The sequence below is a fragment of the Canis lupus genome, chromosome 26, assembly GCF_003254725.2.
Source record: "Canis lupus dingo isolate Sandy chromosome 26, ASM325472v2, whole genome shotgun sequence".
NCBI classification, from domain to species: domain Eukaryota; kingdom Metazoa; phylum Chordata; class Mammalia; order Carnivora; family Canidae; genus Canis; species Canis lupus.
In genome coordinates, this window is record NC_064268.1 from 26040895 (window position 1) to 26066652 (window position 25758).

General features: G+C 42.1%; 2 gene segments (V, D, J or C); both read left to right on the top strand.

The window, feature by feature from the left end:
* The first annotated feature begins 4782 nt into the window (after positions 1–4782).
* LOC125753694 (immunoglobulin lambda variable 1-40-like) lies at positions 4783–5539 on the top strand. The segment is given in 2 exon segments: positions 4783–4866; positions 4979–5539. Coding segments are annotated over 2 exon segments (450 nt in total).
* A 17054-nt stretch (positions 5540–22593) lies between these two features.
* LOC125753772 (immunoglobulin lambda variable 1-40-like) lies at positions 22594–24294 on the top strand. The segment is given in 3 exon segments: positions 22594–22747; positions 22861–23195; positions 24271–24294. Coding segments are annotated over 3 exon segments (513 nt in total).
* The last annotated feature ends 1464 nt before the right edge of the window (positions 24295–25758 follow it).

Consider the following 25758-nt stretch of genomic DNA (forward strand, 5'->3'; position numbering starts at 1 on the left):
AAGTGAGAATTGAAGTACTCTGCCATGGAAGATGAGAGCTGCAACAGGGCCTGGGACAAGCTCCAGGGTAGTGGATCATGGGGGAACACAGGAGGGCAGGAGTCCTGTGGGGACACCTGAGAAATATGAAGTGGGGCTTTTCAAAGACTTGCATGTGAGTCACATAAACAGGCTGTGGTCCAAGCACCACAGGACCTAGGGAAGCCTTGTCTGTGTGTGAGAGATAAAGTTCATGTGCAGCCATGAGAGAGAAGCACAGGCTGTGAATCCCAGAGAACTTACTTCTCAGTCTGTACTTCCATCGCTATCAAATACCAACCTTGGAGGGAGCAGACGTGCATGAATGTGCCAGCGCATCTCAACACTGTGCTGAGGGTATGAGACCTGGGATCTCAGCCTCAGTATGGGACCTGAGAGACTTTGTGCTTGTGTCTCCACTATCCTTGGAGTCCTCTTCTCCCTCCTCCATATAGACACAGGTTACATCAGGAGATTGGGCACTGTGTCCACAAGGAACTCTCAACTCCCAATCCTTTCCCCTGGCCAATCCCCTCCAGCAGTTTATCACCTGCCTCTTAACTGGAACCCTAATAATAAAATCTTTCCTTTTAAAATTTTATTTATTTAGGGATCCCTGGGTGGCGCAGCGGTTTGGCGCCTGCCTTTGGCTCAGGGCGCGATCCTGGACACCCGGGGTCGGGTCCCACGTCGGGCTCCCGGTGCATGGAGCCTGCTTCTCTCTCTGCCTGTGTCTCTGCCTCTCTCTCTCTCTCTCTCTGAGTGTGACTATCGTAAATAAATAAATTAAAAAAAATGTTTAAAATTTTATTTATTTATTTATTTATTTATTTATTTATTTATTTATTTATGAGAAGATGAGGTGGGGATTAGCAGACTTTGCTCAGTGGGGAGGCAAACACAGGGCTCTATCTCTGGATACCAGGAACCTGACCTGAGCTGAAGGCAGATGATTAACTGACTGAGCTACCCAGACACAGCCCTCCACCCCACCCGTGCAATTGAAAATCCTTCATCCAGATTAAAAATGAGAAAATTTTTGGATAGGACACAGGAGTAACTCTGTATTCCTATTGCTGTGGAATGTCAAAAATATGTGTAATCACAGATTCACCCAAGAGCTGGGCTCAGGCCCTATGAGGCTCTTCACCTCTGTCCTTGTCTGTGGATCGTGGGTTCTGCTTGCCTTGCTCCTCCCAGACTTTGCCCCAAGGGTGTGTTCTTGAGATAGTGATGTGGTGTACACATGCCTCAACCTAGTAAAGATGTCTTCATAAACTAAGATTTAGTGGATGTGTGTGAGGATCTATTCATCTTGCTGCTGATACAAAGACTTGTATGCATGTCCCCTTTGCTTATTAGTCATCTACTGACCTAGTGTGGCCTTCCTCTTTCTGTCTTTCCCAGCTCTTTGAGAACTGGGGCCAGTTTCAGCTCACATGTAGGAGCTTCCAAAAGTGTTCAAAACCAACACCAGGTGGGCAGGGCTGGGCACCTGTACTGAGGAACCTAGAATGGAGCAGGGAGGTGTGAAGCGCAAGGGCATGCTGTGGAGAGAGCATGGAAAAGGTTACTGTTGAAGTTCTGTAGGAGGTGAGGGAGTCTCCATAGGCAGTGGCTCCAGATAGCCAGGGTGATCTCATGTTGGGTAGCATCAGCAACATGGAGACACTTCTCTGAGTCTGTCTTCACTGTGTGTCCCACATTTGAGATTTTTCCTTTTGTGTATGTGTTATTACTGAAGACACATAGAAGAAAACCCACTGTGATACGAAAGACAAATTCAACACCAGCTTGTTGAATACATTTGTAAATTCATCTCAATAGGAAATCCCTGAAGAGGAATAGATCTGTGGCAAAAAAAAAAAAAAAAAGATTTATTCCTGTGGACCTTTCTATATTTGGAGGTCTGATTTGATTGGAGAGGAGTTGTGAACTAAGGAATTGATATTAGGACAGAGGACAAGAGAAATACATAGACTTCAGTCTTGGGGAGGGTGACATACCCATGGACTGGATTCCATTTGTTCATGTGGGGAAGAAGAAAGGACCTGAATAGCCTCCAGCTACTGGTTGAAGAAAAAAGAGAGAACGGCTGAATTGTGGAGAACATTCTGAGCACAGAAGACAGAGTCCTTGAGAAAATGAACTGCAGTGTGCGGGTCAGCTGTATGAAAATCTGCTAACATTTCACTTAACTCAGTACCTGTAAGATTGGCATTTGTCTACATAAGGATGAACTTTGTAAAACACATTATAGGATTACAAAATTGTCGTATTTACCTCCTCATCCAAAATTGCTTGAAGAGACCTCATGGTCTAGTGGCAAATCTATTGAAGAATGATGGTGTGTGAGTTCAGTATTCACAGAAGAGAAGGTTCTTCACATAGAGAAGGGGAGGACGGAAGCCAGTAAATAAATGCTTGAGAATTTATACCCCCATTGCTTTTTATTTTTCGACAGTGTGACATGCTGTAAACATAGAATCTGCAAAATGACATACATGATGCTACTGTCACAATACCAATTAGAGCAAACTTTCATTTATGACAACATGAAGCTGTGCAACACAATGTAATTTTTTTACAGTAGGTAAAAAACTCTTTTTTAAATAATAAATTTATTTTTTATTGTTGTTCAATTTGCCAACATACAGATTAACACCCAGTTCTCATCCCGTCAAGTGCCCCTCTCAGTGCCCATCACCCATTAACCCCCAACCCCGCCTTCCTCCCCTTCCACCACCCCTAGTTCGTTTCCCAGAGTTTGGTTAAAAACTCTTATTTTGATGCATAATAATTGGAAAATTAACAATGAACTTGTAACCAAAATCACAGGCCAATGAAATGATACAATGTGTGCAGTGTCTTCTCTGGAGGAAAAATATCTTAAGGGCAGGCCCTGTTGCCCAGCGGTTTAGCGCCACCTTCCGCCCAGGGTGTGATTCTGGAGACCTGGGATCGAGTCTCAGGTGGGGTTTCCTGCATGGAGTCTGCTTCTCCCTCTGCCTGTGTCTTTGCCTCTCTCTCACTCAGAAATAAAAAAAAAAATCTTTTAAAAAATATCTTAAGTTGCCATTGATGTACATTCCTGAAACTCCAAAAGATTGGGACACCTCCCAAGAGGTAGATAGAACAGAATCAAGTACAATATATTAGTTATACCATCTTTAGAAATCAGATCAGAAATCGGTGAATAGACAGGGACCTGGAAATTTGCAGAAACTAGCTGGACTCAGGTCTTTTTGCCAGGGTGAGTGTGTGCTTTGCAATCAGCAGGGGGCGATGAGGGACTTCCCTATGGTCCCTACTCAACTGTTTACTGAGAACTATTGACACTATGGAGCCTAGTCCTTGGGTCTGGGACCCGTGCTCCCTGCTGGGGACTCAGGCCTGGCAGAGATTTCTGTGGGATGTCCAGTGTATAATCCTCTACAATGCACATGACAGCTTCTACCCACAGCCTGGAAAGAGTGCTCCCTTGTCCTCAGTGCTGAAGGAACTTCTGGGAGAGGAGAACTGTGGAAACCAGAGAAGATTCAGGTAAGTGGAAAGAAATCAGTCCCCTTCAAAAAACCGGCCATGGGTCCATGTGGACTCCTCATTACTCTGGACTTGATCCTCATCTATGTGCTTCTACAAGAGACATCATCTCAGTCTTGTCCCATGAATAGCCCAAAGATCTGTGGACAGAGTCACTATGTGGAGTGTGAATACAGTAAAAATGTGTCCTGTGGGGATGGGAGGCCACAAAAGGGGACACCAGGCCTGGCCCAAGGAAGTTGACAGTGGACAGTGTAGTGGGGGGGGAGGAGTTATCTCTAATGGATGAATTGTGTCACCACGTCGTACAATGCTGTGTCTAGGCCTGGACCCAGGGAGCACCCTTCCCCTGTTTCCGAAGGGGGGGGACCTGCACCCCGATGTTTATAGCAACAATGGCCACGATAGCCAAACTGTGGAAGGAGCCTCGGTGTCCAACGAAAGATGAATGGATAAAGAAGATGTGGTTTATGTATACAATGGAATATTACTCAGCTATTAGAAATGACAAGTACCCACCATTTGCTTCAACGTGGATGGAACTGGAGGGTATTATGCTGACCGAAGGATAAGGGTTGATCAGAGCAGGAAATTTGCCCTGCTACTGCCTGTGTCAGGGCTCACGGTGGGACCTCCCCACCCCCTGGCTTATTCAGCACTCCCAGTCCCACTCCTTTAATACCCTCAGGTAGTCTTCCATGTTCCCAAATGAATGAGACCATATAATGTTTGTCCTTCTCTGATTGACTTATTTCACTCAGCAAAATACCCTCCAGTTCCATCCACGTCAAAGCAAATTGTGGGTATTTGTCGTTTCTAATGGCTGAGGAATATTCCATTGTATACAAAGACCACATCTTCTCTATCCATTCATCTTTCTATGGACACTGAAGCTCCTTCCACAGTTTGGCTATTGCTATAAACATGGAAGACTCCTAACTCTGGGAAACAAACTAGCAGTAGTGGAAGGGGAGGAGGGCAGGGGGTGGGGGTGACTGGGCGGTGGACACTGAGGTGGGGACTTGACAGAATGGACACTGGGTGTTATTCTGTATGTTGGCAAATTGAACACCAGTAAAAAATAAATTTATTATTAAAAAACAGGAAAAAAAATAATATCCTCAGGTAATGGGACCTGGGGTCTCATTTGCATACATGACCCCTCCCTCTCTCAAAGGATGAAAAGGGGAAGGGAGAGATTAGAGGAGGTCTGCTCAGCTGTGGGGCCACTGAAGGCAGGATCAGTGATGACCTCCACCATGGCGTGGTCCCCTCTCTTCCTCACCCTCCTTGCTCACTGCACAGGTGATTGGATATGGGGATGAGAGAAGGGGCCCTGGTAGGATACATGTGCCTTGATTTCTCCTCTTGTCTAAAGAAAAGAACATCACTTTCTCTGTGTCTCTCCCCCTTTCAGGGTCCTGGGCCCAGTCTGTGCTGACTCAGCCGCCCTCAGTGTCCGGATCTGTGGGCCAGAGAATCACCATCTCCTGCTCTGGAAGCACAAACAGCATTGGTATACTTGGTGTGAACTGGTACCAACTGCTCTCAGGAAAGGCCCCTAAACTCCTCGTAGATGGTACTGGGAATCAACCCTCAGGGGTCCCTGACCGATTTTCTGGCTCCGAATCTGGCAACTCAGGCACTCTGACCATCACTGGGCTTCACCCTGAGGACGAGGCTGATTATTATTGTCAGTCCATTGAACCCATGCTTGGTGCTCCCACAGTGCTCTGGGCCTATGTGGAAATGAGACACAACACTGCTGTCCCTAGAACAATGGCACTGCCTGTGAAACCCTGGCCTTAGGGCAAAGTCAGCTGCTTCTTTGATATGAACTGAGTTCTGAGATCCATCTCACTGAATTTGTTTACCCAAGTCTTTCCACATTCTTTGACATTTCTCCTTGAAGCCTATCCTTGGGAGCTAGGTACTGTGTGATTTTCTTGAATTGAGCACAGATTCCTGGGTGTCAGGGTCAGCTGCCCTGAGGACAGATTCCATGACAGATTAGGGCAGAATCAGCGACCCTGAATACAGGTCTTTCTGAGTCAGGACGCATCAGAAGTGTCCAGTATGTGTCCTAGTGCAAACAGCTCCATGAATGGGCAACCAAATCCTCATCTATTATGATGGTTAGACCTTCTGTGGACCCTGATCCATTCTCTGGCTCCATTTCTGGTGATATAATTCCCTGACCATCGCTGGGCTGAGGCCCGAGGAGGAGGCTGCTCCTCACAACCTCTCCTATGACAACATCTCAGGGCTCACACAGAGCTCCAGCCTTGTGGGAACTGAAATCAGAACCCCTTTCTCATCTGTTCAGGCTCAGCCTGTAGCTTCTGTTTCTGCAGCTCCTGCTTCCCCCAACATGGGTCCAGGTCCTTCCAGGGGAACAAACTGAGAGGAAGGAATCCTTCTTCCCTCTGTCCCTAATGTCATTCAGCTATTTCCTAGACAAAGGGGCAAAAAGGACAAAGAAAGGTCATCTCCCCCATCAGGATGGTGCACAGAGATTCTTTGGACTGAAGTATGTGGATTGGAGAGTGAGAGATTCCAATCTCTCATCTCTCCCACCTGACCTCTGATGAATCTAGGATCTCCATTCTTGGTCATTTATCTATTTCTGGAATTTTGCAGACCCATGTAACACTCTTAGTAGTCTTCAATAGGAGGGTCTGTTCTTTTTGCTCATTGGGGTTATTTCTCCTGTCACTGCTGCACCAATCCTAGAGAATCTATGGCTGAATTACATATTTGGGTCTTTTGAAATAATTCTTGACCATTCCCTAAATGCTGTGATGTAACCAGTAATTTTTCTTTTTCACTTGTGTTGCTAATACTTGAAGAAAGATGTTGAATTGTAATGGCAATTAAGTTACACTTGCTAGTTTCTGAACTTGTAGAAATGTACTCCCCCCACCACCTCCCTGAATAATACCCTAGCTGTGGGTCTGAATTCTTTGTGTGTGGGAAAGAGTGTATTAAAACTGTATAAATATCTTTGTTTCTGTTTTTTTTATATTTTATTTATTCATTTTACAGAGAGAGAGAGAGAGAGAGAGAGCAAGAGCAGAGAGTAGCAGATAGGGAGGGAGAGGGAGAAAATCTGAAGCAGATTCCATGTGCAGTATGGAGCCCCACATGGGGCAGGTGGCCCAAAGCCTGTGAGATCTCGACCTGAGACAAAACCATGAGCTGGATGCCTAACTGACTAAGCCACTCAGGTGCCCATCTCTGTTTCTATTTTGTGTGATTATATTAAGACTTATCTTTCTTTTTTAAAAAATATCCCATTTATTTTATTTTATTTTATTTTATTTTATTTATTTTATTTTATTTTATTTTATTTTTTTATTGGTGTTCAATTTACCAACATACCGAATAACCCCCAGTGCCCGTCACCCAATCACTCCCACCCCCCGCCCTCCTCCCCTTCTACCACCCCTAGTTCGTTTCCCAGAGTTAGCAGTCTTTACGTTATGTCTCCCTTTCTGATATTTCCGACATATTTCTTCTCCCTTCCCTTATATTCCCTTTCACTATTATTTATATTCCTCATATGAATGAGAACATATAATGTTTGTCCTTCTCCGACTGACTTACTTCACTCAGCATAATACCCTCCAGTTCCATCCACGTTGAAGCAAATGGTGGGTATTTGTCATTTCTAATAGCTGAGTAATATTCCATTGTATACATAGACCACATCTTCTTTATCCATTCATCTTTTGATGGACACCGAGGCTCCTTCCACAGTGTGGCTACTGTGGACATTGCTGCTAGAAACATCGGGGTACAGGTGTCCCGGCATTTCATTGCATCTGTATCTTTGGGGTTAATCCCCAACAGTGCAATTGCTGGGTCGTAGGGCAAGTCTATTTTTAACTCTTTGAGGAACCTCCACAGAGATTTCCAGAGTGGCTGCACCAGTTCACATTCCCACCAACAGTGTAAGAGGGTTCCCTTTTCTCTGCATCCTCTCCAACATTGGTGGTTTCCTGCCTTGTTAATTTGCCCCATTCTCACTGGTGTGAGGTGGTATCTCATTGTGGTTTTGATTTGTATTTCCCTGATGGCAAGTGATGCAGAGCATTTTCTCATATGCATGTTGGCCATGTCTATGTCTTCCTCTGTGAGATTTCTGTTCATGTCTTTTGCCCATTTCATGATTGGATTGTTTGTTTCTTTGGTGTTGAGTTTAATATGCAGAAGAATGAAACTAGACCACTCTCTTTCACCATACACAAAGATAAACTGAAAGTGGATGAAAGATCTAAATGTAAGACAAGATTCCATCAAAATCCTAGAGAAGAACACAGGCAACACCCTTTTTGAACTCGGCCACAGTAACTTCTTGCAAGATACATCCACAAAGGCAAAAGAAACAAAAGCAAAAATGAACTATTGGGACTTCATCAAGATAAGAAGCTTTTGCACAGCAAAGGATACAGTCAACATAACTAAAACACAACATACAGAATATGAGAAGATATTTGCAAATGACATATCAGATAAAGGGCTAGTTTCCAAGATCTATAAAGACTTATCTTTCAATTAGTCAAAGGATCTTTCAAGTTCCAATGAGATCATGTGATATTCGCCAGTTGATTTACTAACATGATTTCTTATTTCAGAGGATTGATCATTATGCAACTCAAATCTATATCTAAAATAAATCACTATAGCCACAGGGTATGAATATATCAATCTGATAATGGAATCTCACTGTTGATATTTTGTTTAGCATCAATATTTCTTAATACTCTGCAATTTCCCTTTTTCTGTATTTTATGTAACAAATATATGTGTAACTGCTACATTTATTCCCAGAAGAGTTTAAGCATTCCAAACGTTTTTTTATAAATTTATTTTTTATTGGTGTTCAATTTGCCAACATACAGAATAACAACCAATGCTCATCCCATCAAGTGTTCCCTTCAGTGCCCATGACCCAGTCAACCCCATCAATGCCCGCCTCCCTTTCTACCAGCCCTAGTCCGTATCCCAGATTGAGGAATCTCGCATGTTCTGTCTCCGTCCCTGATATTTCCCACTCATTTTTCTCCTTTCCCCTTCACCCCGATGTTTATAGCAGCAATGTCCACAATAGCCAAACTCTGGAGCCTCGGTGTCCATCAAAAGATGAATGGATAAAGAAGATGTGGTCTATGTATACAATGGAATATTCCTCAGCCATTAGAAATGACAAATACCCACCTTTTGCTTCAATGTGGATGGAACTGGAGGGTATTATGATGAGTGAAATAAGTCAATCGGAGAAGGACAAACATTCTTTTGGGGAAAATAAAAAATAGTGAAAGGGCCAGGACCACACTGTCTAGATGACCACAGCTTTGTAATACAACCTGATATCTGGCATTGTGATATCCCAAGCTATGGTTTTCTTTTTTAAAATTCCCCTGGATTTTTGGGGTCTTTTCTGATTCCACACAAATCTTAAAATAATTTGTTCTAACTCTCTGAAGCAAGTCCATGGTATTTTGATAGGGATTGCATTAAAAGTGTAAATTGCCCTGGGTAACATTGACATTTTCACAATTTTAATTCTGCCAGTCCATGAGCATTTTTCCATCTCTTTGTGTCTTCCTCAATTTCTCAGAAGTGTTCTGTAGTTTTTAGGGTATAGATCCTTTACCTCTTTGGTTAGGTTTATTCCTAGGTAACTTATAGTTTGGGGTGCAATTGTAAATGGGATTGACTCCTTAATTTCTCTTTCTTCAGTCTCATTATTAGTGTATAGAAATGCCACTGACTTCTGGGCATTGATTGTGTATCCTGCCACACTGCCAAATTGCTGTATGAATTCTATCAATCTTGGGGTGGAGGCTTTTGGGTTTTCTATGTAGAGTATCATGTCATCGGCGAAGAGGGAGAGTTTGACTTCTTCTTTGCCAATTTGCATGCCTTTAATATCTTTTTGTTGCCTGATTGCTGAGGCTAGGACTTCTAGTACTATGTTGAATAGCAGTTATGAGAGTGGACATCCCTGTCTTGTTCCCGATCTTAGGGGAAAGGCTCCCAATGCTTCCCCATTGAGAATGATATTTGCTGTGGGCTTTTTGTAGATGGCTTTTAAGATGTTGAGGAATGTTTCCTCTATCCCTAAACTCTGAAGAGTTTTGATCAGAAATGGATGCTGTATTTTGTCAAATGCTTTCTCTGCATCTATTGAGAGGATCATATGGTTCTTGGTTTTTCTCTTGCTGATATGATGAAGCTGCGGTCATCAAGACAGTGTGGTAATGGAACAAAACACACACATAGAATAATGGAACAGAATATAGAATCCAGAAGTGGACCCTCAACTTTATTGTCAACTAATATTTGATAAAGGAGGAAAGACTATCCATTGGAAGCAAGACAGTCTCTTCAATTAATGTGCTAGGAAAATTGGACATCCACATGAAGAAGAATGAAACTAGACCACTCTCTTTCACCATACACAAAGATAAACTCAAAATGGATGAAAGATCTAAATGTGAGACAAGCGTCCATCAAAATCCTAGAGGAGAACACAGGCAAAACTCTTTTTTAACTCGGCCACACGGGATCCCGGGGTGGCGCAGCAGTTTGGCGCCTGCCTTTGGCCCAGGGCGCGATCCTGGAGACCCGGGATTGAACCCGCATCGGGCTCCCGGTGCATGGAGCCTGCTTCTCCCTCTGCCTGTGTCTCTGCCTCTCTCTCTCACTGTGTGCCTATCATAAATAAATAATAAAAAAAATTTAAAAAAAAACTCGGCCACAGTAACTTATTGCAAGTTACATCCATGAAGGCAGGAGAAGCAAAAGCAAAAATAAACAAGATAAGAAGCTTTTACACAGCAAAGGATACAGTCAACAAAACTAAAAGACAACCTACAGAATGGGAGAAGATATTTGCAAAAGACATATCAGATAAAGGGCTAGTTTCCAAGATCTATAAAGAACTTATTCAACTCAACACCAAAGAAACAAAAAATCCAATCATGAAATGGACAAAAGACATAAACAGAAATCTCACAGAGAAAGACATAGACATGACTAACACACAAATGAGAAAATGCTCTCTATCACTTGCCATCAGGGAAATACAAATCAAAACCACAATGAGATACCACCTCACGCCAGTGAGAATGGGGAAAATTAACAAGGCAGGAAACCACAAATGTTGGAGAGGATGCGGAGAAAAGGGAACCCTCTGACACTGTTGGTGGGAATGTGAACTGGTGTAGACACTCTGGAAAACTGTGTGGAGGTTCCTCTAAGAGTTAAAAATAGATCTGCCCTATGACCCAGCAATTGCACTGCTGGGGATTTACCCAAAGATACAGATGCAATGAAATGCTGGGACACCTGCACCCTGATGTTTCTAGCAGAAATTTCCAGAATAGCCAAACTGTGGAAGGAGCCTTGGTGTCCATCAAAAGATGAATGGATAAAGAAGATGTGGTTTATGTATTCAATGGAATATTACTCAGCCATTAGAAACGAGAAATACCCAGCATTTGCTTCGACGTGGATGGAACTAGAGAATATTATGCTGAGTGAAAGAAGTCAATCGGAGTAGGACGAACAGTATATGGTCTCATTCATTTGGGAAATATAAATAATAGTGAAAGGGAATATAGGGGAGTAGAGAAGAAATTGGTAGGTAATATCAGAAAGGGAGACAGAACATCGAAGACTCCTAACTCTGGGAAACAAACTAGGGGTGGTTGAAGGGGAGGAGGTCAGGAGGTGGGGGTGACTGTGTGATGGCCACTACGGGGGGCACTTGATGGGATGAGCACTGGTGTTATTATGTATGTTGGCAATTTTAACACCAATAAAAAATAAATTTATTATTAAAAAAATAAAATAAATAAAAATAAAAATAAAAAGTAGGGAAAAGGAATAAAGGGGAAAGATTTCCAAAGTCATCAGCATCAGTTTCCACTACCTATGGGCCCAGCCCTGGCATTTCTCTCACCACACCTGTCCTTCAAATACACAGAGCCCTCTGGTTCTTGACTCTTCTGCATTTTCTCCGACAGCCCTTCCTGTCTTCAATTCCTTCCTGACCAGCACACACTCCATGGTCCACTACTTCAATTCTCTTGGCAACTACAGTTTTCTTGCCCAGGAAGGCTAGCTTTGTCAGCAAAACTCCAGCCCTAAGGCAGTCCAACTACTCACCTTTTCCATTGGGGCTCATTGATTCACTTATCCTTGCACTAAAATTTTGCTCAATGCCCAAAGTATTCAGTCGTCATATAAAGTAATAGTTTGTTCTGTTTTTGAAATCTGTGATCACCTGCTCTTAAGGACCTCATGGCTGAGCCATAAAATGCTAAGTTTTTTTTTTAAAGTAAGCACAGGACACTATGGATGCATGGAGAAGAGGATCTTAACTCTGTCTGGAGTAAAACAAGATTAGGAAAAGCTGCTGGAGGAGATATCTCAGATGAGTCAAAGAATAGTGAAAAAGAAGTAGACAGATAAAGTGGAGGGGGTGACATTACAGGCAGAGTAGATAGCCTAAGCAAAGGCCAGGAAGTGAGAACAGCATAGCAGGTGTGGGATGTGAAAAAGCAAGTCCATGTTGCTGAAGCATAAAGTCCATGGCATGGAGGGGTAATAATATTTCCAAACAAAAACTCAGGGTATATGGCCCCACTGAAGTGTAATGTTGCAAATCAGGAATGTCTCAGAAAATGCCAGGGATGATGTCACCAATATACTAGGTAGTTAGGGTACAATCTACTGCTTCTTCTATATACTTCTGTCCCTACACAACCTTTGACTCTTTGCTCAAAACCACCAGAAAACAAAACTCACATTGCAAACTTTTTAGAGACCCTCTCATGTTTAACCAAGTAGTATTTGTAACCATGAAAAATAAAAAATAATCTCATCATCCAACAGTAGGAGAGTGGTTAAATCAATGTGGTGCATTCAAATACACTATGCCATCATATTAGACTTTATTTAACAATAATAATATGAGAAAATCTTTGCAACCTAAAATAATTTTAGGTAAAGCAAGAGTGACTTCTATTTATTTAAAAAATAAGTCTTCATATATGTAGTAATGCAATATGGTATCATCATAGAACACATAAATAGAAATAGTTTCTCTAAAAAATGAAACTATGATCTCTGAAGATTTCTTACTGTTGTTTTTTGTTGTTGTTAATTTTTATTTTTATTACATACTTTTTAATTGGAGTTCAATTATCCAACATATAGCATAACACCCAGTGCTCATTCTATCAAGTGCCCCTTCAGTGCCTGTCACCTAGTCACCTCCACCCCCCACCCACCTCCCTTTCCACCACCCCTTGTTCATTTCCCAGAGTTTGGAGTCTCTCATCGTCTGTCTCCCTTTCTGATATTTCCCACTCATTTTTCTCCTTTCCCCTTTATTCCCTTTCACTATTTTTATATATATATATTTTTTAATTTTTATTTATTTATGATAGTCACACACAGAGAGAGAGAGAGAGAGAGAGGCAGAGACACAGGCAGAGGGAGAAGCAGGCTCCATGCACCGGGAGCCCGACATGGGATTTGATCCCAGGTCTCCAGGATCGTGCCCTGGGCCAAAGGCAGGCGCCAAACTGCTGCGCCACCCAGGGATCCCTATATTTTTAATATATTTTAAATAAATTTCCAAACCTCTAAAGAGTTAACCAAAAATGAATAAGCACACAAATACATATATAATACATATATATGTTGCATAAATGAAAGAAAGAAAAAGAAAGAAGAAAGAAAGAAAGAAAGAAAGAAAGAAAGAAAGAGAAAAAAAGAAAAAAGAGAAAGGAGAGAGAAAGTGAGAAAGGGGGAGGGAGGGAGAAAGGAAGGAAGGAAAGGAGGGAGGACTAGAAAATAAATTCATCAAACTAAGTAAAAGGAAACAAACCACCTGAACAAAAATTGGATCAAAGTCATTCCCAGACATTTCACAGGAGATGTGCAGATGGAAAGTAAACATGATCTTCTGTTCCATACAAAATATCATTTGGGAAAAGCAAATACAAACATCAAGGAGCTACCACCACACCCCTATCAGAATGGACAAAGTGTTGGTGGGAATGTGAACTGGTTCAGCCACTCTGGAAAACTGTGTGGAGGTTCCTCAAAGAGTTAAAAATAGACCTGCCCTATGACCCAGCAATTGCACTGTTGGGGATTTACCCCAAAGATTCAGATGCAATGAAATGCCAGGACACCTGCACCCCGATGTTTCAAACAGCAATGTCCACAATAGCCAAACTGTGGAAGGAGCCTCGGTGTCCATCGAAAGATGAATGGATAAAGAAGATGTGGTTTATGTATACAATGGAATATTCATCAGCCATTAGAAACGACAAATACCCACCATTTGCTTCAACGTGGATGGAACTGGAAGGTATTATGCTGAGTCAAGTAAGTCAATTGGAGAGGGACAAACATTGTATGTTCTCATTCATTTGGGGAATATAAATAATAGTGAAAGGGAATATAAGGGAAGGGAGAAGAAATGTGGGAATATCAGAAAGGGAGACAGAACATAAAGACTCCTAACTCTGGGAAATGAACTAGGGGTGATGGAAGGGTAGGAGAGCGGGGTTTGGGGTGAATGGGTGACGGGCACTGAGGGGGCACTTGACGGGATGAGCACTGGGTGTAATTCTGTATGTTGGTAAATTGAACACCAATAAAAAATAAATTTATTATTAAAAAAATTAAAAAAATAATAAGCACAGGGTTTCTTTCTAGGGTGATGGCAATGTTCTAGAATTAGATAGCAGTGATGGTTACACAATACTGTGAAAATACTGAAAACCATCAAACTATATGGTGAATTTTGTGTTATTTGAATTTTATCTCAATAAAAAAAATTGCAAATTAAAAAAAAAAAGAATGGCCAAAGTGCAGTACACTGGGACACTTGGGTGGCTCAGCAGTTTAGCACCTGTCTTTGGTGCAGGGCGTGATCCTAGAGTCCTGGAATCAAGTCCTCAGTTGAGCTCCTTGCATGGAGCCTGCTTCTCCCTCTGCCTGTGTCTCTACCTCTCTCTCTCTCTCATGAATAAATAAATAAAATCTTTCAAAAATCCAGTACACTGACACTAGCTGAAGTATGACAAGAAAATGAATTATTCATAATAGCCCCCAAATATATACCCTCTTCTCCACATGATCCAGATTTACACCAGTCATAAATTGTGTTAGTATTATACATTTTCTCCTATGAAGCATTATAATAGACCAGTCCAACTCTGTGTTATATATCCCCAAAATCCACAACCTTAGTATGATCATGAGAAACATCTGATAACTTAAATTCTGAGACATAATACCACACCAAGAATCTTCAACATACCCAAAGTCAAGAAGAACAAAGGAAGCCTGGAAAACTCACACACCGTAGGATGTATGTTATGCAACGTGGCTACTTGACTTGGATCTCAGAAGAAAAGAATGACAATGGCAAAACCCCGTGAAACCTGCCTAAACTCTGCAATCTCATTAATATTCAATGGACTGCAGTCCAGTTCTTTTTAAAATAGTACTACTGCGGTTATGCAAGGTACGAATAATCTGAGTGAAAGGTATGTGAGCATTCACTATACTGGATTTATATTTTTTTCCTGTAAATGTAAAGTTATTACAGAATATAAGTTTCAACCACAAACACATGAAAATAAAAGGATAAAAACATATCCTGTTCCCTTCTCTGTGTTTGCAAACCCCAAAGTTAACATTTGTGCTCTGATGAGTCCCAGCCCTGACTCTACAATTTTTCAAAACCAGTCCTTTGTCATTCAGTATTTTTTATTATTCTGTAAAGACAAGTATGAAAATAGTAATCACATGACCTGTCTTTCATGTAAATAGCTTATGGGTCTGGATGAATGACCTCCACAAGAGCAGCTAAGTAGGATCTCCAACATCTTATTATTATTAGAGAAAACCATTCAGAGTAGGCACAATGATGATCTCCAGTTCTGTCCAACATGACGTGCTTCCATTCATCCTGGTCCTCTCTCTGACAACTGAAATGTCCTACACACCAGACAACAAGCAAGTAGAGGCAGACTCCAGAAGGTATAAAAAGAAGGAAGACTTTCTACAAACCGCGACCATTGAAGAAAACACAGCAGTGAGTTTTCTGGGTTCCTTTATTTTTTCATTTTGTCCCTTAATGTAAAACAGGATGCTATAGAAGCCTCCAACTTCCAGAATGGGGAAAAAAACTCCCCCAAACTTAAAAAATGTCAATGATCGAGGTCAGAGAATCTGGAGATAAGTTGGCATGAGCAGAGGAAATATTTTGACAAACTTGCCCATCACCTACCCTCACACACTAATGAATTCCCCAACTGTGCAAATCTGCAGGTCTCTCAGCAGTAGTGAGCAAAGACTTGGTGTTTATCTCCTTCTTAGAGAAGCAAACAGTTCCCTACTACTCACTGCGTGTTGTGTTACTGGTTCAGGGGGGAGCTGAGCCTCAATCTCATGGGAGTATCAAGAAGTCTGGTCAAAGTGAGGCCAGTTGGAATAGTTAGCACTCCAGTTCTTCCCACCTATAATTATGGCAGTCCCTGGGAGAGTTCACCTCAACACCATCCTTCAGCCAGGAGACTGAATGGAATTTTACCAGAGAAAACTGGTCTGCGCTCCTGTACTCAGTGCTGGTGTCAGTGGTGCCACAGAGCAGCTGAGCCTGGACACCCACCTGGCATTAACACACTGAATAAGGGACTGAGAGGGAGGGGAGTTATTCAAGTAGTTGACCCCTAGTGTCAACGAGGCCAGGAAGCCCAGTGAGAAACTGAACATCCATTCTATGTGGCAGGGCTTCTCCATTCAGGCCTTTGCATCCCTCTGTGGGGTCAGCAGGGACCTTGTCTCACTCCCTCACCTGATGTGATATAGGAGGTGATGGTCATTGCCCTATTTCCCTAAAGATGGAATCAGCAGCACAGAGAAGTGGAAATTAATGCTCCACATTCTCTGGGGCCACTGGGAAGCTGATATACACACTGCCTGGCCTCCTACTGCCCCCCAATGGGAAGATTCAAAGATAGGATTCAAAGGAAGAAAACTGGGGACCCAGGATCTCACAATATAATACTCCCAATCTCCAGGATCCAGTAGAAATGATCAGATATCAAGTTGAGAACCAAGAAAATCCAATCCTGAATGAGGAAGAAGATCCACTGCCTCTACACAAGGGCTACTCAGTTGTTGAAATGATAGGATAGATATTTCTAGGCAGCAATCATAAAATCCATCTGATGAGTGGCTACAAACACTCTTGGAATGAATGGAAAAGATAGAAATGCAGAATTGAAAGAGAAGTCATCAAAACCAATCTGAATGAAAAGTATAGAACTAAAAAATACAATAGATGAAATGGATACAGAAAAGTCTCTGCACAAACTCAAGAATAGGGATCCCTGGCTGGCGAAGCAGTTTGGTGCCTGCCTTTGACCCAGGGCGCGATCCTGGAGACCCGGGATCGAATCCCACATCAGGCTCCTGGTTCATGGAGCCTGCTTCTCCCTCTGCCTATGTCTCTGCCTCTCTCTCTCTCTCTTTCTCTCTCTCTCTGTGACTATCATAAATAAATAAATAAAAATAAAAAATAAATTAAAAAAAACAAACTCAAGAATTGGTCACACTTATTTGTTGTTTGTTTATTGAAAGCACAAATGGGCTACATCCCTTCTGCATAATTACTACCACCATGAATAGTCTCCTGATTCTCTCACCAGGGGGAGCTGTGCACCTGCTCAGAGCTGGCAAGGCCTGAGACCAACTGAAATGGTTCCACCTGACTGGATTCTGCACCCCTGCTCACTGCCTGAGTGAAAGGTGACAGCAGCTGCTTCCTCCCAGGAGACAAACTCAGAGGCCTTACCAACCCCAGATGTCCTCCTGGGAGGGAAACTACTAGCTGGGCTGAGGATCCAGAATCAAATGGAGTTAGGTGCCCATATTTGTGTAATGAATGATCAATCACATCCTTGGAGGATATCACATACTTTGTAAGGATCATTAACCAATATAAACATTCTGGAAAAGGTTCTCCTTCTCTAACATTCTAGGTAAAATCATGTCACACCCAAAGAAGGTCTGTTGAGGTTCTAACCCACAGGAATCAAGAATATGACTTTATTTGAAAATAGGATTGTTACAGATGGAATTAGATATGATGAGGCCATCCTGGGGTGGGCTGGCCTCCTAACCCAATATGACTGGTGTCATTCTAACAGGTCAGCCCTAGGGAGACAAGGAGGTCTCCATGGGAAAAAGACGGCAGAGGTTAAATTTTAGGGGTAAGATAGGGAAAGTCTTCAAACCTCTAGTAGACATGTAAAAGACAAGAAAGAACTCCCCTACTGGTTTCAGAAGGAACATGGACCTACCCTGTAAGTTTTGAACTTCCAGCTTCTAGGATGGGAAGATGATACATTTCTGCTGTTAGGACATCTAGTTGGTGCTGCTTTGTTATGGTACCACTAGGGCAGTAATACCCTAAACAATAATATGGGTAAATATGGAAAATATCCATAATAAGTGCAGAAATACAAATTGAAAATGCAATTATTTCTCTGGAAAACTGTGTGGAGGTTTCTCAAGAATTAAAAATAGAACTATCCAATGACCCAGCAATTGCACTGCTGGGGATTTACCCAAAAGATACAGATACAGTGAAACGGCAGGACACCTTCACCCTGATGTTTCTAGCAGCAATGTCCACAATAGCCCAACTGTGGAAGGAGCCTCGGTGTCCATCGAAAGGTGAATGGATAAAGAAGGTGTGGTCTATGTATACAATGGAATATTACTCAGCCATTAGAAATGACAAATGCCCACTATTTGCTTCGACGTGGAGGGACCTGGAGGGTATTATGCTGAGTGAAATAAGTTAATCAGAAAAGGACAAACATTATATGGTCTCATTTATTTGGGAAATACAAAAATTAGTGAAAGGAATAAAGAGAAAGGAGAGAAAATGAGTGAAAATATCAGTGAGGGTGACAACACATGAGAGACACCTAACTTGGGGAAATGAACAAGGGATAGTGGAAGGGGAGGTGGCGGTTTAGTGTGACTGGGTGATGGGCACTGAGGAGGGCACTTGGTGGGATGAGCACTGGGTGTTATGCTATAAGTTGGCAAATTGAAATCCAATAAATAAAAATTTAAAAAGATGTGGTCTATGTATACAATGGAATATTACTCAGCCATCAGAAACAACAAATCCCCACCATTTGCTTCAACGTGGGTATTATGCTAGGTGAAGTAAGTCAGTTGGAGAAGTACAAACACTATATGGTTTCACTCATACAGGGAATATAAAAAATAGTGAAAGGGATTATAGGGGAAAGGGAGAAAATGAGTGGGAATATCAGTGAGTTTGACAGAACATGAGAGACACCTAACTCTGGGAAACAAAAAAGGGGTAGTGGAAAGGGAGGTGGGTGTGGTGATGGGGTGACTGTGTGATGGGCACTGAGGGGGGCACTAGACAATATGAGCACTGGGTATTACGGTATATGTTGGCAAACTGAACTCCAATAAAAAATACAAAAAAGGTAAATATTAATATCAATATATTATCTGCTATCATGTGTGGTTAAATAGGATGTCTTATACATTGAGGGTGAAATGACAAATTGGTGAAACAATTTTGGAACATAAATTCTAATTTTTATCAAAATATTAAATACATACATAGTTTGCCTCAGGATTATATTTTCAGAATTCAATTATTAAAGAAATATTTCTAACTCACACATTTAGGAATGAATATACAGGTATGTCAAGTTCAGAGTTCTTGACAATAAAAAATAATTAAAATCCAGATGAATATTTCTGATTAGAAAAGAGGTCAAATTGGGGCACCTGGTTGGTGTGATCTGTTGAAGTCTGACTCTTGGTTTTTGACTCAGGTCATGATCTCAGGATCTTGAGATCAAGTGCCATGTTGGGCTCTGCACTCACTATAGAGTCTTCTTACGATACTCTCTCCCTTTCATCTGTCCCAGCCACTCATGCTCTCTCTCTCAAAAAAAAATAAATACATATTTTTTAAAAGTTGCCAAATATAGGATATTATCCTATGGAATAAAGATGAGTCAAAATGAGAGACACCACATGTACTGGGAAAGAATGATCACTAATTATATTTTCTATGTAAAACCTGGACACGGTGCAATGGAACACAAAAAGTAAGATATAACTATATAATAATGTGTGTTTGTGTGTATTTAAAAATTATTACAGCACGTCATTTAGAGTTTTTCATTCAGGAAGGAAGTGGCAATCCTCTGTAGGAGTGAACTGTCAGTCAGTGGATGAAATATTAATTATATAGACAATTTATATAAATGTTACTTAATATGAGGGCTGGTACTGGGATGATTTATATAACTAGACTAAAATATCTTAAATATAACAGAGAACCAATAAAAAATTGGGAGAATTAATATTGTGAAAAATGTCAATGTTACTCAGGGAAATTTACACATTTAATGCAGTCCCTATCAAAATACCATGGACATTCTTCAGAGAGTTGGAACAAATCATCTTAAGATTTGTGTGGAATCAGAAAAAACCCTGAATAGCCAGGGGAATATTAAAAAAGAAAACCATATCTGGGGGCATCACAATGCCAGATTTCAGGTTGTACTACAAAGCTGTGATCATCAAGACAGTGTGGTACTGGCACAAAAACAGACCCACAGATCAATGGAAGAGAATAGAGAATCCAGAAGTGGACCCTCAACTTTATGGTCAACTAATATTCGACAAAGCAGGAAAGACTATCCACTGGAAAAAGGACAGTCTCTTCAATAAATGGTGCTGGGAAAATTGGACATTCACATGCAGAAGAATGAAACTGGACCATTCTCTTACACCATACACAAAGATAAACTCAAAATGGATGAAAGATCTAAATGTGAGACAAGATTCCATCAAACTCCTAGACGAGAAACAGGCAACACCATTTTTGAACTTGGCCACAGCAACTTCTTGCAGGATACATCATGAAGGCGAGAGAAACAAAAGCAAAAATGAATTATTGGGACTTCATCAAGATCAAAAGCTTCTGCTTAGCAAAAGAAACAGTCAACAAAACTACAAGACAACCTACAGAATGGGAAAAGATATTTTCAAATAACCTATCAGATAAAGGGCTAGTATCCAAGATCCAAGATCTATAAAGAACTTATTAAACTCAACAGGAAAGAAACAAACATTCCAATCATGAAATGGGCAAAAGGCATGAACAGAAATTTCAGAGGAAGACATAGACATGGCCAACACGCACATGAGAAAATGGTCCTCATGACTTGCCATCAGGGAAATACAATTCAAAACCACAATGAGATACCACCTCACACCAATGAGAATAGGGAAAATTAACAAGACAGGAAACCACAAATGTTGGAGAGGATGTGGAGAAAGGGGAACCCTCTTGCACTGTTGGTGGGAATATGAACTGGTACAGTCACTCCAGAAAACTGCGTGGAGGTTCTTCAAAGAGTTCAAAGTAGACCTGCCCTACGACCCAGCAATTGCAATGCTGAGGATTTACCCCAAAGATACAGATGCAGTGAAACGGCAGGACACCTGCACCCTTACGTTTCTAGCAACAATGTCCACAATAGCCAAACTGTGGAAGGAGCCTCGGTATTCATAGAAAGTTGAATGGATAAAGAAGATGTGGTCTATGTATACAATGGAATATTCCTCACCCATTAGAAATGACAAATACCCACCATTTGCTTTGATGTGGTTGGACCTGGAGGGTATTATGCTGAGTGAAATAAGTCAATTGTAGGTGGACAAACATTAAATGGTCTCATTCATTTGGGGAATATAAAAAAATAGTGAAAGGGAATGAATGGGAGAAGAGAGAAAATGAGAGAAAATATCAGAGAGGATGACAAAACATGAGAGACACCTAACTCTGGGAAACTAACAATGGGTAGTGGAAAGGGAGGTGGGTGGGGGTTGGGGTGATTGGGTGATGGGCACTGAGGGAGGAACTTGGCAGGATGAGCATTAGGTGATATAAGTTGACAAATTGAACTCCAATAAAAAAATTAAATGCCATAATGCAGAAATAATGCAGAAATAATTATTCAGGGGTAAATGAAAGTCCAGAAAAGTGATCAAGGACAAGACATGTTGTCCTGACAGTATGGTATTCTCTTGTCAAGGACAGAGATAAGAAGCCAAGATACGTATCACAGGAGCTGGTCAACCTAACAGAAGACCAACCTAACAGAAGTGTCTTATGTCCCATTAATGAAACCAGGGACAAGGTAGAAGTAAAGTTAGATAATCAGGAAATCCTGAAATATCTCATAAAATAAAGGTCTCAGTTGTCTGAGGGCATTGGTGACCTGGAAAAATGAGTGGCTCAACCCTAAACTCTACAGAGCTGACTACCCTAGGTGGTGACATAAGAAAAGTCCAACTGCAAAAGTCAGATGCCCTTCTCGGAAGGCTGGGGAGTGACACAGGCTGGGGGGCATGGAGTCTGAGGCTAGCATGGAGTCTGAGGCTAGCAGGGGGTGCAGGTGGGGTGCTCCCAAGAGTCAGGGTCTTGGTCAGGAATATCAGGAAAATCTATAGCTGACTCCTGCACACTAGAGTAAGCAGGGTCCTCACGATAGTTGACTACCCTGCACCTGGGTCCCCAGGAGCCACATGAGCCTTCAGCTCTGAATCACACAGGCCTCATATTTCGTCCTCCACTGCATCATGGAGGAAATCATCTAGACCTGATTTTCACAGAAAGATAGGTGGACAGGATGATTCTACGACAAATATAAATTTGCTTCCTGAACTCAAGCTGCAGTGATCCCTGGCACCTGGTACCTGGAACTGCCTGTGGCCTGGGCTCAGGGCTCAAAGCTGGGACTTCCCCAAGCCCTGGCCCCACATAACCCCTCCACTGCCCACCCTCTGACATCCTGAGGCAGAGGGACCTGACCCAGGACCAGGGAGGGGTAAGAGAGCTGGGGTCTCATTTGCATGGATGGGCCCTCCCTCTCTCAGAGGATGAAGAGGGGAAGGGAGACAGGAGGGAAGGCTCCATTCAGCTGTCGGACCACAGAGGCAGGATCATTGATGACCTCTACCATGGCTTGGTTCCCTCTCCTCCTCACCCTTGCCACTCACTGCACAGGTGACTGGACGTAGGGACAGGGGAAGGGGTCTTAGGAGTACATGTGGGGACATGCTTCCTCCTCTTTTCTCCAGACCCCAGCATCACCCTCTCTGTTTCTCTCCCCATTGCAGGGTCCTGGGCCCAGTCTGTGCTGACTCAGCCAGCCTCAGTGTCTGGATCCCTGGGCCAAAGGGTCACCATCTCCTGTACTGGAAGCACAAACAACATCGGTGGTGATAATTATGTGCACTGGTACCAACAGCTCCCAGGAAAGGCACCCAGTCTCCTCATCTATGGTGATGATAACAGAGAATCTGGGGTCCCGGAACGATTCTCTGGCTCCAAGTCAGGCAGCTCAGCCACTCTGACCATCACTGGGCTCCAGGCTGAGGACGAGGCTGATTATTATTGCCAGTCCTACGATGACAGCCTCAATACTCACACAGTGCTCCAGTCCAATGGGGAAGTGAGACACAAACCTGTTGTCTCCACAACAATGGAGTTTCCTCTGCAGCCCCTACTCCTTGGCCTGCAGCTGGTTCTTTTGTTTATTTGGTATAAGCTGGAGTCTGAGATACACTCCAGGGAAGTTTGTATACAAAACCTGACCCCATTCTCTTAAATTCAGCTCCCAAAGCCTGTTCTTGGCATGAACACACGATACAATTTCACCAAATTGGGCAGACATGCCTTGGTTCCAGGGACAAGCTGCCCCAGGGAGTGACTTCATGTGGGTCAAGCCAGAAACAGGCATGCAGGCTTTCTGAAACATGGTAACCCTTAGTGTACACTGTGCCCTGGTTCCAATGCTCTCACAAATGGGTCCTGAAATTCTCCTCTATAATAATGGTTAGTCTGTTTGTGGACCCCAATTAATTCTCTGGCTCCATGTCTGGCAACTCCAGCTCTCTGACCATCACTGGGCTGAGACCAGAGGGTGAGGCTGCCCTTCACAGCTCCTCCTGTGACAGTATCTAAGGGCTCACACAGAGCTCCAGGGATCTGAGACCAGATCCCCTTTCTCATCTGGTGGGAGCGAGGCCCCAGAATCTGCTCAGGCTCAACCTGTAGCTTGTTTCTGCTTCTCCTGCTGCTGCCACCATGGGCACAGTTCCATCCAGGGGCACCACCTGGGAGTGAGGGCTCCTCCTTCCTTTCCATCTCCCAGTTACTCACAGTTGCCTCTTCCTTGACAAAGGGCTGCAGAGGACAGAAAGGACATCCTGCATCGGGTTGGGACACATAGTATCTTTGCACTGATGTCCATGGACTGGGACTGGCAGGTCCAGTGTGCTGTCTCCCACCTGACATCTGAGGCATCCGGGGTCTCCATCCTTGCTCATTTACTGGCCTCTAGAATTTTCCACAGCTGTGCCATATTCTCATTAGTCCTAATAGGAATTTTCTGTTTTTGTGCTCACTGGAGAGATTGTTCTGTCAGTTCTGTTCCACAGGCATATTTGAACATTCAGGTGGCTTGACTACCAGTTTGTTCCAATCAATGCTGAGATCTAACCTTTTTTTTTCTTCTCGAATTGCAGGTGAAGAATGTTGTTGAGTATTAATGGAGTTAAAGGTCACTTTGGCCTGTTCATGATCTTGTAGGAACGTTCTCCTGGTTCACCCCATTAGCTGAAGCACTGGCTGTGGAGCTGAGTTATATATGTGGCAGAGAGTGTGTTACCATGGTATACATGTCTCTATCTTCTTCTAGTTTACGTGTTTTTTATGAGAATTTAAAAAACAAGTGGTGGGCAGCCCTGGTGGCGCAGCGGTTTAGCGCCGCTTGCAGCCCGGGATGTGATCCTGGAGACCCGGGATTGAGTACCACGTCAGGCTCCCTGCATGGAGCCTGCTTCTCCCTCTGCCTGTGTCTCTGCCTCTCTCTCGCTCTCTCTGCCTCTCGTGAATAAATAAATAAAATCTTTAAAAATAATACAAATAAAAATAAAAAACAAGTTGTGGTCAAAGAATCTCTCAAATCTATTGAGATAGTATAATTTTAGCTATCAAACTATTAACATGATGTCTTATAGTAAAGGTTTATCATTGTAAAACTCAACTTGTATTCCTTGAATAGATCACATATGGACACAGAGTATTAATATATTAATCAGGTACTGTAATCTCTTGTTGGTAACTTATTTAGAATATTTACCTCAATATTTCATAGTATTGGTCTGCAATTTTTATTTTCTTTTAAAAATTATGTGTTTATTTACTTATTTGTTTATCTGCAATCTTTTTTTGCATATTGTCTGTATTTTATTTTTCTGGTATAGGTACCACCATTATATTTGCTTTCTATAAGAATTTAAAATTTCCAGTTCTTTCAGCATTTTGTAATATATATTTGAATTAAAAGCCAAAACAGAGATCCCTGGGTGGCTCAGCGGTTTAGTGCCTGCCTTTGACCCAGGGATTGATTCTGGAGTCCTGGGATCACGTCCCACATCAGGCTCCCTGCATGGAACCTGATTCTCCCTTTGCCTGTGTCTCTGCCTCTCTCTCTCTCTCTGTCTTATGAATAAATAAATGAATTCTTTTTTTAAAAAAAGCCAAAACATAGAATCATTTGACATCTGAAAGCTTGACATCTGAAAGCTTGAGAGTGTTTCCTGAAAAATGTATGCTTTTTTGTGGGATAGTTCCAATATAAGATTTTCCATTTTCTTCTAAGTCATTAGTCTGTTTAGTCAGCTCTTTCTAATAAAAACACTTTTTTTCTTCCTAGGAAAGTATGCTTTTTACCTTTTATCACTGGAGGTTAACAGTGACTTTTTTTCATATTTCATTTTCTTCCACATGCCATTTCTTATTTCAAACATTTGCACATTATCCATTTTCATTCCAAAGATAATAAGTGGTTATTCTATTCTCACATTTGAGAACATGCTTTCATTATGTCCATTGGAATTACTGGTTTTCTATAATCTTCCTTCTTTATTTTCACATTATTTATGATGTGGTAATATTTCTTATTTCTCATTTTTTCTTTTCTTGTATATGACAGAATAGTACATTCTCCA